Source organism: Saimiri boliviensis, chromosome 2 (assembly GCF_048565385.1).
Source record: "Saimiri boliviensis isolate mSaiBol1 chromosome 2, mSaiBol1.pri, whole genome shotgun sequence".
NCBI classification, from domain to species: Eukaryota; Metazoa; Chordata; class Mammalia; order Primates; family Cebidae; genus Saimiri; species Saimiri boliviensis.
In genome coordinates, this window is record NC_133450.1 from 71,071,672 (window position 1) to 71,087,148 (window position 15,477).

At 36.3% G+C, this 15,477-nt stretch overlaps 1 protein-coding gene across 2 annotated transcripts in view; it reads right to left on the minus strand.

Annotated features, from left to right (window-relative positions):
• Window positions 1–15,477, minus strand: part of ATG2B (autophagy related 2B) — an 84,531-nt gene that overhangs the window by 63,064 nt on the left and 5,990 nt on the right. For both annotated transcript variants that reach the window (XM_074393572.1, XM_003928836.4), the window contains exons 2-5: window positions 5,647–5,809; window positions 3,636–3,788; window positions 3,068–3,170; window positions 1,659–1,821 (exon numbers count right to left, since the gene is read on the minus strand). In XM_074393572.1, coding sequence (XP_074249673.1) covers window positions 1,659–1,821; window positions 3,068–3,170; window positions 3,636–3,788; window positions 5,647–5,809 — 582 coding nt within the window. The remainder of the gene's footprint in view (window positions 1–1,658; window positions 1,822–3,067; window positions 3,171–3,635; window positions 3,789–5,646; window positions 5,810–15,477) is intronic.

Consider the following 15,477-nt stretch of genomic DNA (forward strand, 5'->3'; position numbering starts at 1 on the left):
ATATGTTAACACAGTCCACTGGCAATAAAAGCAAATCATGAAAAAGGACTTTATGAAAAAAGCACAGTATCTGTTCAAGTTATAGCAGTAAGAAAACCTACTGGGCACTGTATAATTAAGAAAATCTGCTTTGTAAAGTAACATGAAAGGCAAATTATAGAGTGACTGACTTATAAAAGGACTCTCCTCTTGGAAGGGATTTAACAGAGCTCCTTAATTATAAAGCTGTTTTCAGATATTATTTGTAAAATAAAGTTTCAGCAATACAGTCACTATGTAAAGTAAATTTAGACACTGCTTAATTTCCTGTTTTTATTGTAAAAACGAAACAAAAAAAATTAGACGTTAATATAGGCTAAATAGGGCCGGGCGCGGTGGCTCAAGCCTGTAATCCCAGCACTTTGGGAGGCCGAGGCGGGTGGATCACAAGGTCGAGAGATCGAGACCATCCTGGTCAACATGGTGAAACCCCGTCTCTACTAAAAATACAAAAAATTAGCTGGGCACGGTGGTGCGTGCCTGTAATCCCAGCTACTCGGGAGGCTGAGGCAGGAGAATTGCCTGAACCCAGGAGGCGGAGGTTGCGGTGAGCCGAGATCGCGCCATTGCACTCCAGCCTGGGTAACAAGAGCGAAACTCCGTCTCAAAAAAAAAAAAAAAAAAAAAAAAAAAAAAAAAAAAAAAATATAGGCTAAATATCCCTAAACCAAAAACTCAAAATGCAAAATGCTCCAAAATCCAAAACTTTTTGAGCACCAACATGACACTAACACAAAGTTAGGAAAATACACCTGACTTCATGTGATGGGCTGCAGCCAAATATTTGTTTCATGCACAAAATTATTTAAAATATTGTATAAAATTATCTTCAGGCTATGTGTATAAGGCGTATATGAAACATAAATAGGCCAGACCTGGTGGCTCACACCTGTAATCCCAGCACTTTGGGAGGCCAAGGCAAGTGGATCACCAGAGGTCAGGAGTCCGAGACCAGCCTGGCCAACATGGCAAAACCCATCTCTACTAAAAATACAAAAATTAGCCAGGCATGGTAGCACGTGCCTGTAATCTCAGCTACTCAGGAGGCTGAGGGAGGAGAATCCCTTTAATCCAGGAGGTGGAGGTTGAAGTGAACTGAGATTGTGCCACTGTACTCCAGCCCGGGTGAAAGGAGACTCCATCTCAAAAAAAAAAAAAAAAAAAAGGAAGAATTCTTTCCCAGACCTTCAATGAGAGAGAGAAAAAAAAGAAAGAAACATAAATGGATTTCATATTTAGACTTGGGTCCCAGCCTCAAGATATCTCATTATGTTTATAAAAATATTAAAAAATTCAAAGCACAGTTCCAGCATTTTGAATAAGGGATACTCAACTTTTACAAAATTTTCCACCAAGATACAGTACCCAACATTCCTCTTTCAAACTAATATACAGCACAATGGTAGGAATATAAATATCAGTATTTTCAAATTTCTGACATATATATATATATATATATATATATATATATATAAACATTACTGAATATTTGTGTTAAATCTCAAAACAGAGACTCATTAACACATACGTATCCTAGCAAAATTTAATAGCCCTCATTTAAATCATCTTTTAAAAATCTATAATAATGGTTTTAGGGTTTTTTGTTTTGTTTTTCTTACCACTGGTGCAGTTGAACACACTGGGGAAGATTTTGCTGATGCAGAAAACTCATCCCAGAAGAGAGATACTCCAGTGAGCTGAAGTAACTTGTGAGCAAAAGCAGTGGGTTGATGCACATTAATTCCTGAGGATTCATCAGCAGTTTCATCACAGTATACAGTTCTGAAATTTTTTTTAAAAAGCATTTATACAAAGCTCCTAGAAAAACCTATTTACAATAAGAAACGCATATAGCTTTTTTAAGTTAAAGGGTTTTTTCAAGTGTTTGCACTTCTTAGAATATGCCTATAATGCGGCTCAGTCTCACTGTGCTTTACTACAGTAAATATTTTCATGAAGACGTCCTAACTCCAAAAAGGTAACTTTATGAGGCTTCAATTGAGAGAAAAAATTAATAATTCCCTAAAGTTAGCTTTAAGGAAAACAATTCCTGTACTCCCCAACAAAACGTCTCTTGGTAACTGTGAGACAGCATTTGGCTCCAAGTCACAAATGACATTTCTTGAATTCCTATGAGTGACTAATTTTCAGTTTAAACAAAACACAAAATATGATTCTAAATGCATGAAATTTTAGATTTTTCAAAATACATTATATAAAGCAATGGACCCTAATTCTAAAGATATGCTAACAATATCTGTTTTACTAATAGGTGTTTTGTGAAAGACAGAAACAGTAACACAGCTGCTTAAAATTCAGTACAGCCCCCAAATAGATCCATGTACAAAGTGTCTCTGGTGCTCACACAGAGCATCCTGCTCATTTCTGTTGGCAGTTCATATAGCATTAACACACAGGTGACCAGTTACTCCCTCAAATCAATGCTCAGGTGTGTGTACGTAAATTAACCTTGCTTTAGAGCTATGTATAAGGACTTCAAGTGGGCATACGCAAAAAAAAAAAACTAAAAGCAACGTGTTTATGTTTTTTTAAGTAAATCACTACTGCACATATTGACCTTAAAATAATTCTTTCAAGATCCTCAAAACAGTGGACTTAGCCTTTCTCACTAAAGCAGCACTTAGATTAAGCACAGTAAAACAAACATATCTTTCATATTAATGAAATATGCCTAAATATAGCATTATTAATATGAAAAAACTGAAACTTTCCCACAAGAACACCTTAAATTTAGTGGCACTCAAATGCTTATTATTCTAATTTGATATTAACAAAAACAGAATAACTTGCTTTGAAGTCAACATGTTATTATATATAATTATACCCCACTGGCACTTTCAAGCTTTCAATAATGGAATTAGAATAAAATCAGAACATAACTTGAAGAGCAGCACTTTACTCTGAAATTACGCAATAGTTTAATTTCACCACCTCTAATCTCCAAAACCTCCCTGAAAATGTAAGAGTTACAAAAGAGTCATTTGTTTTCAGACATAAGAATTCTTACCTTTCTATTCGAATTTCAAGTGCAGTTCCAGTTTTGGAATTTTCTGGCACATGTTCAATTCTCAAAACAGTGTCTATAAAAGTGACTTTTACTCTTCTTAGTACTAAAATAAGCAATTGTCAGAGTAAGGAACCACATATATACTAAATAAAAACCTCCAAATAAATAAATACTAGTTTGAAAAGAACTTAAAAAAATAAAGAAGCTGAATTTCTTTCCACTAAAATCCTTAAATCCTGAGTGTTCTAATAAACATTTTGCTTTACTGAGCACTTAACCATATTACAGCTCAACAGATGATTGAGATAACAACTAGCACTATCTGCTGTATTCTAATCCGTTCATTACGCGAGCATAATAAATGGAGAAACAAAGGTACCCCGAAAAAACCACACGCAACTAAATGGAATATTTAAAATTTAACCTCAATTCTACAGTTCTGAAGTGGGAACAGTAATTCTTTTAAAAATCCATTCCAATGGATTTGCCTTATACAAAACTCATTACACGATGGTACAAAACTACTAAATGAAATCTAAATTTCTGAAAATTCTCAGTAACACCAAACCTGTTTCAATGGTTTCAGCAAACTTTTCAAGTCCTTCGAAAGGCTGGGATCCTTCTCCTTGTTCATCTGTTAGTTTCTGGTTAAGACATTCTTTTGCCAATTGCATACTGCTGGTCATAAAGCTTGACCAATACATAGGCTCAGAACCAGTTGCTGTGGAAAATACAGATTAATCCTAAATAATTTCTCAGAGTTATAACAATACCAGTTCTTAAAAGAACACATTTCAAATAGATAAATTCTTTTTTTTCCTTTTTTTTTTTATTTGGAGGTGACCTCTGCTCACATCAAATAGATAAATTCTTAATCTTTTAAGAGATTCTTTACATCATGGTGTTACCCAGGTAAATGATATTCTAGAAAGTACTCCTGCGATTTAAATATCACCTTATAACCAAGAAGAAAAAAAAAAAATCACAGAAAAAAGTCCAGAGAATGTGCTCTCATCACGTTATATTTTTACTAAATATCAATTCATGTATTCATTCAACAAATATTTAATGGGTATCCTACACACATAGAACTGTTCTAAATATTGTATATAGGGGTTGACAAACTTTTTCTGTAAAGGGTCAGACAGTAACTATTTTCTATTTTGTGGGCCATATGGTCTATATCACAGCTTCTCAATCCTCATATTATAGTGCAAAATAGCCATTAAAGTAAATAAATAAGTATGGCTGTGTTCCGATAAAACTTTATTAACAAAAACAGATGACAGGACCAATTTGGCCTGCAGGTTACAGTTTGCTAATCCTGCTATAGAAAGTAGAAAAAATAATAGTAAATTCCATCCTCAGAGAACCTACTATATAGTTAAAAAAATAAGATACGATTAGTAGACAACTATTGAATGTCAACTGAAGATGTTATGAAAGCTAAAAGAAGAGGTTAATTCTTCTTTAGTTATTTCTTCCCTTCTAGCTGAGGAAATTAACAGAAAATGTGGCAGGAGTGTAGCAGATGATACAGGCTTTGGAAATTAGTATAAATGTACATAAAATAAAAGAGCATCCTTGGAGGAGGAAACATACAAGATGTGAAAAATCATTACCAGATCTTCCCTTATGAGAAAATTCTACCACACCTCCCTAAGTTATTCAAAGCAAAGTGACGGAGATCGCAAGAATTATTGCCTTCCAAAATGGAATTTAAAAGTCTTTTTAATGAAATCTTTTAAACTAAGAGAAAAATATTTGAAAGTTTGCCTTCCCATAGAAAAACACCATATTCATTTATCACCGTTAATTTAAATACCAGATTACTAAAGACAATTTTCATGCATTCATTATCAGTTTTCAAAATACAGAATTTCCCTTTAAGTCTACTAAACATAATTTAAACTTTCATGGTTTGGGCAGCACTTGGGAGTATAATTCTATCATTGCATACCAACCTGTCACCTAGATTGCCAATTTTCTCTAATTCTATCATTTTTTCTATAAGTAGCTATTCTGCTATAAAGAAGAGCATTCCTTCTCTCTGCCCACCTTATATACTTCTTCATTTGTATCAGCATGGTCCTAGAGATTTTTTTATTTCGGGTACTACAAACCATTGTCATCATTTTTTGTAATATTCAAATTTTCCCAAATATGGCCAATGGAAGCCCCTCGACACCCAATCCTGTGTCCCTTTTAACATTTCTCCATTAATCTTTGAGCATTCTTCCTTGCTTTCTGACACAATACTTTTTGAATCTTTAAAACCCAAGTCACTTTAGATAATTGGTAACAAATAATTAAATAAACCAAATAATCTGTATACTAAAGTTTCTGTGAATAATCAGGGAAACAACTCTAAATGTGTAACATGCACATTAGAATGTGCACGTAGACATAGAGCTAGAATGTACACGTAGAGCCAAGTCAGTGTATTATCAACTGAAAATTTCACAAATACAAAGCAAAATAATAAAGTAAATACTAAAGTTAATGTAATCAGGTTACTTTCCTAGGCTCAGAAGAATAAAAGTAGAAACACATAAAACAGAAACATACAACACACCAACCTGGGCGAGGTCTAGGCCGGAAGACCATTTCTAATCCTCTCACTTCCAGTGCACAATTATCCTGTAGCAAAGAGCCCCATGGAACTGACAGGGAAATTGACTGAATGAATCCTTCAGTGACTTCTAAGGGTGCATCTGCTGACTCCAGGATCTCATTGAGACACTAAGGAGAAAAACCAAGTTCATTATGAATAACAAGAACAAGAACACAAAGTTGTTAACTTATTCAAAGGTGTCAAATATGCCCACACATGGGTTAGGCACTAGGTATAAAGAAAGCAGAGACATCCACAAGTACAGGCTATCAAAGCAAAAATGGACAAATGGGATCACACCAAGTTAAAAAGCTTCTGCATTGCAAAGGACACAATTAACAAAGTGAAGGGACAACCCGCGGAATGGCAGAAAATACTTGCAAACTATCTGACACAGGAATAATAATCAAAATATATAAGGAACTCAAACAATCCTATAGGAAAAAAATCTAATAATCCCATCAAAAAATGGGCAAAAGATTTGATCAGACATTCTTCAAAAGAAGACATACAAATGGCAAACAGGCATGTGAAAAAGTTTTCAACATCACTGAGCATCAGAGAAACAAATCAGAACTACCATAAGATATCATCTCACCCCAGTTAAAATGGCTTCTATCAAAAAAAAAAAAAAAAAAAAAAAGGCAGTAACAAATGCTGGCAAGGACGTGGAGCAAAGGGAACACTTGTACACTGCTGGTGGGAATGTAAATTATTACACCCACTATGGAGAATAATTTGGAGCTTCCTCAAAAAAACTAAACATAGAGCTACTATATGATTTGGCAATCTCCCTGCTAGGTATATCCCCTAAAAAGGAAATCAGTTTATGGAAGAGATACCCATACTCCCATGTTTATTTCAACACTACTTACAGTAGCCAAGATTTGGAAGCAGCCTCAGTGCCCATTAACAGATGAATAAAGAAAATTCGGGGCCAGGCACGGTGGCTCATGTCTGTAATCTCAGCACTTTGGGAGGCCAAGGTGGGTGGATCATGTGGTCAGGAGCTCAAGACCAGCCTGGCCAAGATGGTGAAACCCCGTCTCTACTTAAAATACAAAAATTAGCTGGGAGTGGTGGTGGGTGCCTGTAATCCCAGCTACTCAGGAGGCCAAGGCAGAGAACTGCTTGAACCTGAAAGGCAGAGGTTGCAGTGAATCGCAATCATGCCACTACGTTCCAGCCTGAGCGACAGAGCAAGACTCCATCTCAAAAAACAGAAAATGTGGTACATATACACAATGGAGTACTATTCAGTCATTAAAATAAAGGAGATACCGTCATTTGCAACAACATGAATGGAACTAGAGGTCATTACGTTACATGAAATAAGCCAGACACAGAAAGACAAACTTTGCATGTTCTCACTTATCTATGGAAGCTAAAAATTAAAACAAACTCATGGAGATGAGAGAGAAGGATGGTTACCAGAGGCTGGGAAGGGTAGGGAGATGGTTAATGGGCACAAACATATATTTCAAATGAATAAGCCCAAGGGCTAAGCACGGTGGCTCACACCTATAATCTCAGCATTTTGGGAGGCTGAGGCGGGCAGATCTCTAGAGGTCAGGAGTTCGAGACCAGCCTGGCCAACACAGTGAAACCTCATCTGTACTAAAAATACAAAAATTAGCCAGATGTGGTAGCACATGCCTGTAATTCCAGCTACTTGGGAGGCTGAAACAGAGGAATCACTTGGACCCAGGAGGCGGAGGCTGCAATGAGCCAAGATCATGTCACTGCATGCCAACCTCGGAGACAGGAGACCCCACCTCAAAAAAAAAAAGAATGAATAAAATCTAGTATTTAATAGCACAACAAGGTGGCTAGTCAATAATAATTTATTGTACATTTTTAACTAAAAGAACACAATTGAATTATATGTAACACAAAGAAAGGATAAATGCTTGAGGTGATGCATATCCCTTTTACCCCGATGTAATTATTAGGCATTGTATTGCCTGTGTCAAAATATCTCATGTACCTCATTAATATATATGCCTATATACCCATAAAAATTAAAAGTTAAAAATTAAAAAGAAAACAGAGACCAAGATAAAGAAGATCCCCATCCTGGCTAAGCTTACAAGATAGTATACCATGAAAGAGACAAATTAAAGTGTGATGATTGTATGCAGAGGAAATACACTGTGCTACTTGAATACATAACAGAACCTAATCTGTAGATTCAACCCAGGCCACCTGAGAGAGTGCTTTCTGAAGATGGGACCAGAAGACTAGAAGGAGTTGATCAGGCAAAATGGTCCAGGCAAAGACAAGAGCATGTGGAAGGATTCAAAGAAAGCACAAGTCAAAGAAGTACACACACATATTTGATACACCACAGTATTTGAAAAAGAAAAGTTGATTTAGGCTTCAGTGTGCCAGGGCAAAATCCAGAAATAAGGCTACGTCAATAAGGAAGAGTAGGATCCAGAGTCTTGTAATGCATGTTAAAGAGTCTGAAATTTATCTTAAGGGTGATATGAAGCCATTGAAGGGCTTTATGCAAGGATGTCATGATAAGATTCAAACTTTTAGTGGGCCCCTTCAGCTACCATGTAGAACATGAAGCGAAGATGCCAGCAGGAAGGCTGTTGCAAGTAATAGAAGCTAGAGAAGCTAGTTTGGCACAGAGAGCAACACTGACGACAGTCAGAAGTGGATAAATTTTTGTAACGTATTTAGGGAGCAGAAAAATTAATTGGCATCATGAGGGGTAAAGGAAAGAAAGAATTATGAATGACACCCAGGAGATGTCATTTACTGAGATACAGAAACATAAAGAAGCAGGTTAGAGGGAAGATGAGAAGTTCAGTTCCAAAGTACACATTTAGGAAGTACCTAGGTAGAGGTGCTAAAGAGGAGGATGGAGCTTTCTCCAGCCAGAGCTCAGAGGAGCCATCTCTACTGGAGATACAGATGAACATTATAAAACACAGAGGGTAGGTCAGGTATGGTGGCTCACACCTTTAATTCCAAATTTGGGGGATGCCAAGGTAGGAGGACCCTGAGCAGAGAGACCAGCCTGGACAACAACATGTCAAAACCCTGTCTCTACAAGAAATACAAAAATTAACCAGGTGTAGTGACGCATGCCTGTAATCCCAGCTACTCAGGAGGCTTGAGGTGGGAGGAATGCTTAAGCCTAGGAGACACAGGTTACAGTGAGCCAAGATTGTGCCCCTACACTCCAGCCTGGGCAACTTAGTGAGACCCTGTCTCAAAAAATAATAATAATAAATAAAAAATAAACAAGTGGGTAACTGAAGCCACCGCATGAGGAGAGAAACCTTTGGGAATGTATATAGGGTAAAATGAGAAGAGGCCTAAGACAGAACTCATAGACATCAATATTTAAGAAATGGGTTATGAAAGAGGAGCCTGCAGAATGAACTAGAAAAAAGCAGGCAGAGAGGTAGAAAGAAAATTGAGAGAGGTTCATGTCCTAGAAAATCGTGGAAAGACAAAGTGAAAGAGAAGAGTGGTCAAGCTCAAGAAAAGCTAACAAGAAGTCAAAGTTTAAATGTCTACTGGACTCAGTGATATTTAAGTATTGGTGATCCCATTAAAAGCAATTTCAGTGGCATGGTGGGGCAAACCAGACTACAACAGGAGACAGACAGAATGAACATAAATGCAATTTTTTAAAGACAATTTACTTTTCAAACTAAAATAACAAATATTAAATGCCAGCTTATATGTAAAGTGCTTCCTGCATGCTATATTGCATAGGGTTATGTTATAATTCTTTGTCTGTACCCTAGGGTTGAATAGTGAGAACTGGATTGGCTTGTTTTATTTTTGGAGATTCCTACTTCATGCTGAGATTTGTATAATCCTAAAGACCTTTCCAGTAGTACATAGGCATGGATGGTTTTAAGGTATCCAGACATATTCTTTCCTAAAATGGATGAGAAGACTCCAGACAGTGGTGGCATTATGTTGGGTCTCCTGTCCCATAGTTCCTTGAACAATCTTCCTTCTCCCCACTTAGGCCAAAAAAGCCATATTTTTCTCCCTTTAGAAATTCTCCCTTATGTACTGTCTAAGGTATAAAAACCTCCACACATGGCCAGCAGTACATTTTCTCTTTTCCCATCTTATACATTTTTTTCACATGACTCTCAGAAATCCAAAGAACTAAGTGATGTTGCTCCTGAAAAATCTCTCAATTCTCATCTACTGATTTATAACATCAGTATATCTCAAGCTTGTATCTATTTTTTAAATTTAGAATAAAATGTATGCTGAGACCTACTAAATTCTAGCTATAAGCATATTCACCTATGGATGTATTAATTAGGGAAGAGGGGAACACGATCCACCTCTATCATTAAGAAATTTATTTCCAATGAAAGTTTTTATGTGTACTGGGTATGGTGGCTTATGCCAGTAGTCCCAGCACTTTGGGAGGCTGAGACAGGAGGATCGCTTGAGCCTAGGAATTTGAGAACATCCTTTGCTACCTGGTCAAACTCTTGTCTCTACAAAAAATACAAAAATTAGATGGCATAGTAGGCCATGCCTGTAGTCCCAGGTCCTTGGCAGGCTAACGTGGGGATTACTGCTTGATCCTGGCAGGTCAAGGCTGCAGTGAGCTGTGATCACCCACTGCACCGAAGCCTGGGTGACAAGAGTAAGACTCTGTCTCAAAAAAAAAAAAAAAAAAAAGAAAGAAAAAGTTTTTATCTTAATTATCAAAATGCATAAATGTATACTGTTTGGATCAACTATATACATAACAATAACTGTAATTACAATACAATCCAGAAGAAAGATAACACTTAAAGCTCCATGATTATCTGAAGGAAATAAAGTTATACAACACAGAAGGACATCTGATCAAAGACAGATCATATATAGGACAGTGTTCCTGTAAGATTATAATAGAACTGAAAAATTCCTATGACCCAGTGATATCATAGCCATCATAAGGTGGTAGCGGAACACATTACTCACATGTCTGTGGTGATGCTGGTGCAAATAAGCCTCTTGTTTTGCCAGATGAAGAGAAGTTTAGCACAAACAGTTATGCACGGTACATAATACTTGAGAGTGATAGTAAACAACTATGCTACTGGTTTATGTATTTACTATACTACACTTTTTAATTATTATTTTAGAGTATACTCCTACTTAAAAAAAAAAAAAAAAAAAGTCAACTGTAAATCAGCCTGAGGCAGGTCCTTCAGGAGGTATCCAGAAGAAGGCGTTGTTATCACAGGAGAGGACAGCTCTGTGCATGTTTCTGTCCCTGAAGACCTTCCAGTGGAACAAGATGTGGAGGTGGAAGGCGGTGACACTGATGATCCTGACCCTGTGTGGCCTAGGCTAATATGTGTGTTTGTGTCTAGTTTCTAACAAAAAAGTTTAAAAAGTAAAAACATTAAAAAAAATTTTTAAAGCTTATAAGAATATAAAGAAAAAAATTTTTGCGTAGCTGTACAATGTGTTTAAGCTAAATGCTATTATAAAGAAACAAAAAGTTTAAAAAATTTTTTAAGTTTATACAAAGTTACCGTAAGCTAAGGTTAATTTATTATTAAAAGAAAAATGTCCTTATAAATGTAGTATAGCCTAAGTGAACAGTGTTTATAAAGCCTACAGTAGTGGATAGTATGTCCTAGGCCTTCTTCGCATTCACTCACTGACTTACCCAGAGGAATTTCCAGTCCTGCAAGCTCCATTCATGGTAAGTGCCCTATACAGTCATATCAATTTTTATCTTTATTTTTTATATTTTATACCGTATTTTTACATACCTTTTCTATGTTTAGATACACAAACACCACTGTGTCACAGTTGCCTATGGTACTCAGTAACATGCTTCACAGGTTTACAGCCTAGAAGCAATAGGTTGTACCATACAGCCTAGGTATACAGTAGGTATATAGTTACCAACTGGGTTTAGGCAAGTATACTCTATGATGTTCACACAACAAAACTGCCTAATGACCCATTTCTCAAAACATATCCCTGTAGTTAAGCAACACATGACTGTACTGATAAAATGAATATAGTAAGCTCTAGAGCAATCACTAATAAATAATTTAAAATATATATATACTGAGCCAGGCATCGTGGCTCACACCTGTAATCCTAGCACTTTGGGAGGCCGAGGAGGGCAGATTGCCTGAGTGCAGGAGTTCAAGACCAGCCTGGGCAGCATGGTGAAACCCCATCTCTACTAAAAAAACAAAAATTTAGCCAGGTGTGGTGACATGGGCCTGTAGTCTCAGCTACTAGGGAGGCTGAGGTACAAGAATCACTTAAATCCCAAAGGCTGAGGTTGCAGTGAGCCGAGATTGTGCCCCTGGGTGACACAGTGAGACTCTGTCTCAAAAAAAAATAAATAAAAAATATATCACACACACACACACACACACACACACATATATGAAATCACTAAAGGAATTAAAATGTTACACCAGAAAATATTCGCTTAATGCAAAAGAAAGCCTAACGGCAACAGGAAAAAATTTAATATAATCAATTTCAATTAAATATGTTTTTATTGCAGAGAAATGACAGCATGATCAATAAAAGTCAAGCATAAACTATATAAATTACACTGAAATCTTGCAAAGAAAGTATAATGGACATATGAGTTCAATGGAAAAAGATATAATGCTAAATTTCCAACTTTAATGAAGAGATTGTTCAAGCATTTTTAAATGACTGTATGATTTTTAAATCCCACTGGATGAAAAAAGTTATATTTTAATATCAATATTTAAACACAAGTCATTCTCTACAACTATTTAAAATTATAATAAAAAAATTAAGTCAATTTTAAATGTACAAGGAATAGGTAGTCTTAAAAAAATTTTTTTAGAGATAATTGAACAAACATGTTTAAAGATCACTCCTTTATTTATTATTTCCAACTTTTAAGTTCAGGGATACACGTAGAGTACGTGCAGGTTTGTTACACAGGTAAATGTGTACCATGGTGGTTTGCTACACAGATAATCCCATCACCTAAGTATTAAGCCCAGCATTCATTAGCTATTCTTCCTGACGCTCTCCCTCCCCCACTTCCCATCCTCTAACACGCCACAGTGTGCGTTGTTCCTGCCATGTCTCTATGTGTTCTCATCATTCAGTTCCCCCACTTATAATTGAGAACATGCAGTATTTGGTTTTCTGTTCCTGCATCAGTTTGCCAAGGATAATGGCTTCCAGCTCTATCCATGTCCCTACAAAGGACATGATCTCATTCCTTTTTATGGCTGCATAGTATTCCATGGTACATATGTACACTTTGTTTACACAGCCTATCACTGATGGGCATTTGGGTTGATTCCATGTCTTTGCTATTGTGAATAGTGCTGCAAGGAACATAAGAGTGCATGTATCTTTATAACAGAACGATTTATATTCCTTTGGGTATATACCCAGTAACAGGATTGCTGGGTCAAATGGTATTCTGCCTCTAGGTCTTTGAGGAATCGCCACACTGTCTTCCACGATGGCTAAACTAATTTACACTCCCACCAACGGTGTAAAAGCATTCCTTTTTCTCCACAATCTTGCCAACATGTGTTTCATTTACTTTTTAATAATAGCCATTCTGACTGGAGTAAAATGGTATCTCGGGGTTTTGATTTGCATTTCTCAAATGATAGTGATGTTGAGCTTTTTTTCCCATGTTTGTTGGTCACATGTATGTTGTCTTTTGAGAAGTGTCTGTTCATGTCCTTTGTCCACTTTTTAATGGGGTTATTATTTTCTTGTAAATTTGTGTAAGTTCCTGGTAGATGCCGGACTTTTTTAAAGCTTTGTCAGATGGATAGCTTGCAAAAATTTTCTCCCATTCTATAGGCTATTAATTCTGGTGATAGTTTCTTCTCCTGTGCAGAAGCTCTTTAGTTTAATTAGATAACCATTTCTCCATTTTTGCTTTTGTTGCAATTGCTTTTGGCATCTTTGTTGTGAAATCTTTGCCCATGCCTGCGTCCTGAATGGTACTGCCCAGATTTTCTTTTAGGATTTTTATAGTATGGGGATTTACAATTAAGTCTAATCCATCTTGAGCTGATTTTTGTACATGGTGTAAGGAAGGGGTCCAGTTTCAATTTTCTGCATATGGCTAGCCAGTACTCCCAGCACCATCTATTAAATAGGGAAACCTTTCCCCATTGCTTGTTTTTATCAGGTTTGTCAAAGATCAGATAGTTACAGGTGTGAGAAGCCCACTCCTTTAAAAAAAACAGCATATGTTAAGGTCACTTACTAACTAATTGGGTGGCTTTGAACAAATCCTTAATTTCCAAGTCTCAATTTCCTCATCCATAAAATAGAAATAGTAACTACACAGAGTTACTGTGACTATTAATGAGGTAATATATGTAAAGCTACCAACATATTAATAGTTCCTGGTACTAAGCAAACACTTTTTCAGTGTTGGCCATTGTTCTTTATCTTTCACAGTATCTACCTAGTACAATGATGAGCTCCATAAAGGAACTCAAGGTGTACTTGATGATAAGAAAAGCAAACATTAAATTATATATTTCTTTTTAAATATCTAATTCCATAGATTAGGCAAAGAATACATCTTTATTACTTTAAACCAAGGCATCAGAATTCAAATTGAGATAAGACAGAGCATAAAAGTGTGTATGAATTGATTTAGACTAACACTTAATTAGCACCTACTACAGACAGGACACCACAGAGTACTATTTTATACCTACATTTATACCTGCATTAAATCTTCACAATAACCCTCTGCATTGGTATTTTTGCACCCAATTTACAAATATGCCAATTGAGGATCAAAAAACCTAAGTAACTTGCAAAAGGTATTCAATCAATCACTGCAGAAAAGCACAAAAAAAAAACAGAAATGTAATTGCACAACGGAAGATTTTGCAGGAGGCTAAGCAAAACCATGTATTAACATACAATAATTTTTTTAATGTAGTACTGGCTTGGGAGCTGGCTCATAGAATAAGCTTTTAAAACGCAATGGAAAAACTCTGCATTCCTTTAGTGTAAGTCTTTTTTAAAATTCAGTCAAGGACCATATGTATTAGAATCTCCTAGGATGTTTATTAAAAATGCAGATTCTTGAATTTCTAGAACCAAAATCTGAATGGAAGGGGCCAGAAGCCTGTATGTTAGCAAATTACCAGGTGAACTCAGTGCTGTGGTTTCTTGAATCTGGGGCAGTGTGATGTACAAAAAAATACAGGAGTAAGAAAGACAGGTTTCAAATCTTGCTGCACTGCTTAATACTAAGCTTGAGTAAGTTATTTAACCTCATAATCAGAAAAGGTTAGAACCCAATTTAGAGTAAGATAATGTATGTAAACGGTTAGAACCCAATTTAGAGTAAGAAAACGTATGTAAATGCACCCACACAGTACAGTGTATGGAGATGGAAGGTGTGTAATGAATGATTACTATTATCTTCAAAAGCAAACTAAAACCCCTACTTTGCTCCATGTTCCCTATAGCCATCAACCCCATTTTCTCTGTCAAGGTAGCTATCTGCTCAAACTGCAAACTACGAGCAACCTTCTAATCTCAGCTCCTCTGAAACTGCTCGTAACCACCATTAAAATGACAAATGCAAGGAACAATGTTCAGTTCTCATCTTTCTGGAATTCTCATCTCTATCTAGTTCCTAGGACCACTCCCCTTTTTGAAATTCTAACTTCCCCCGACTTTTATAACACTTCGTCCTCTCAGTCTTTTCTGATCCTTTACAACTTAAAATACTGGAGTTGACCTAAGTTTCATCTTCAGCCTTTTTTGTTTCTCAAGCTAATCTGCTTACTAC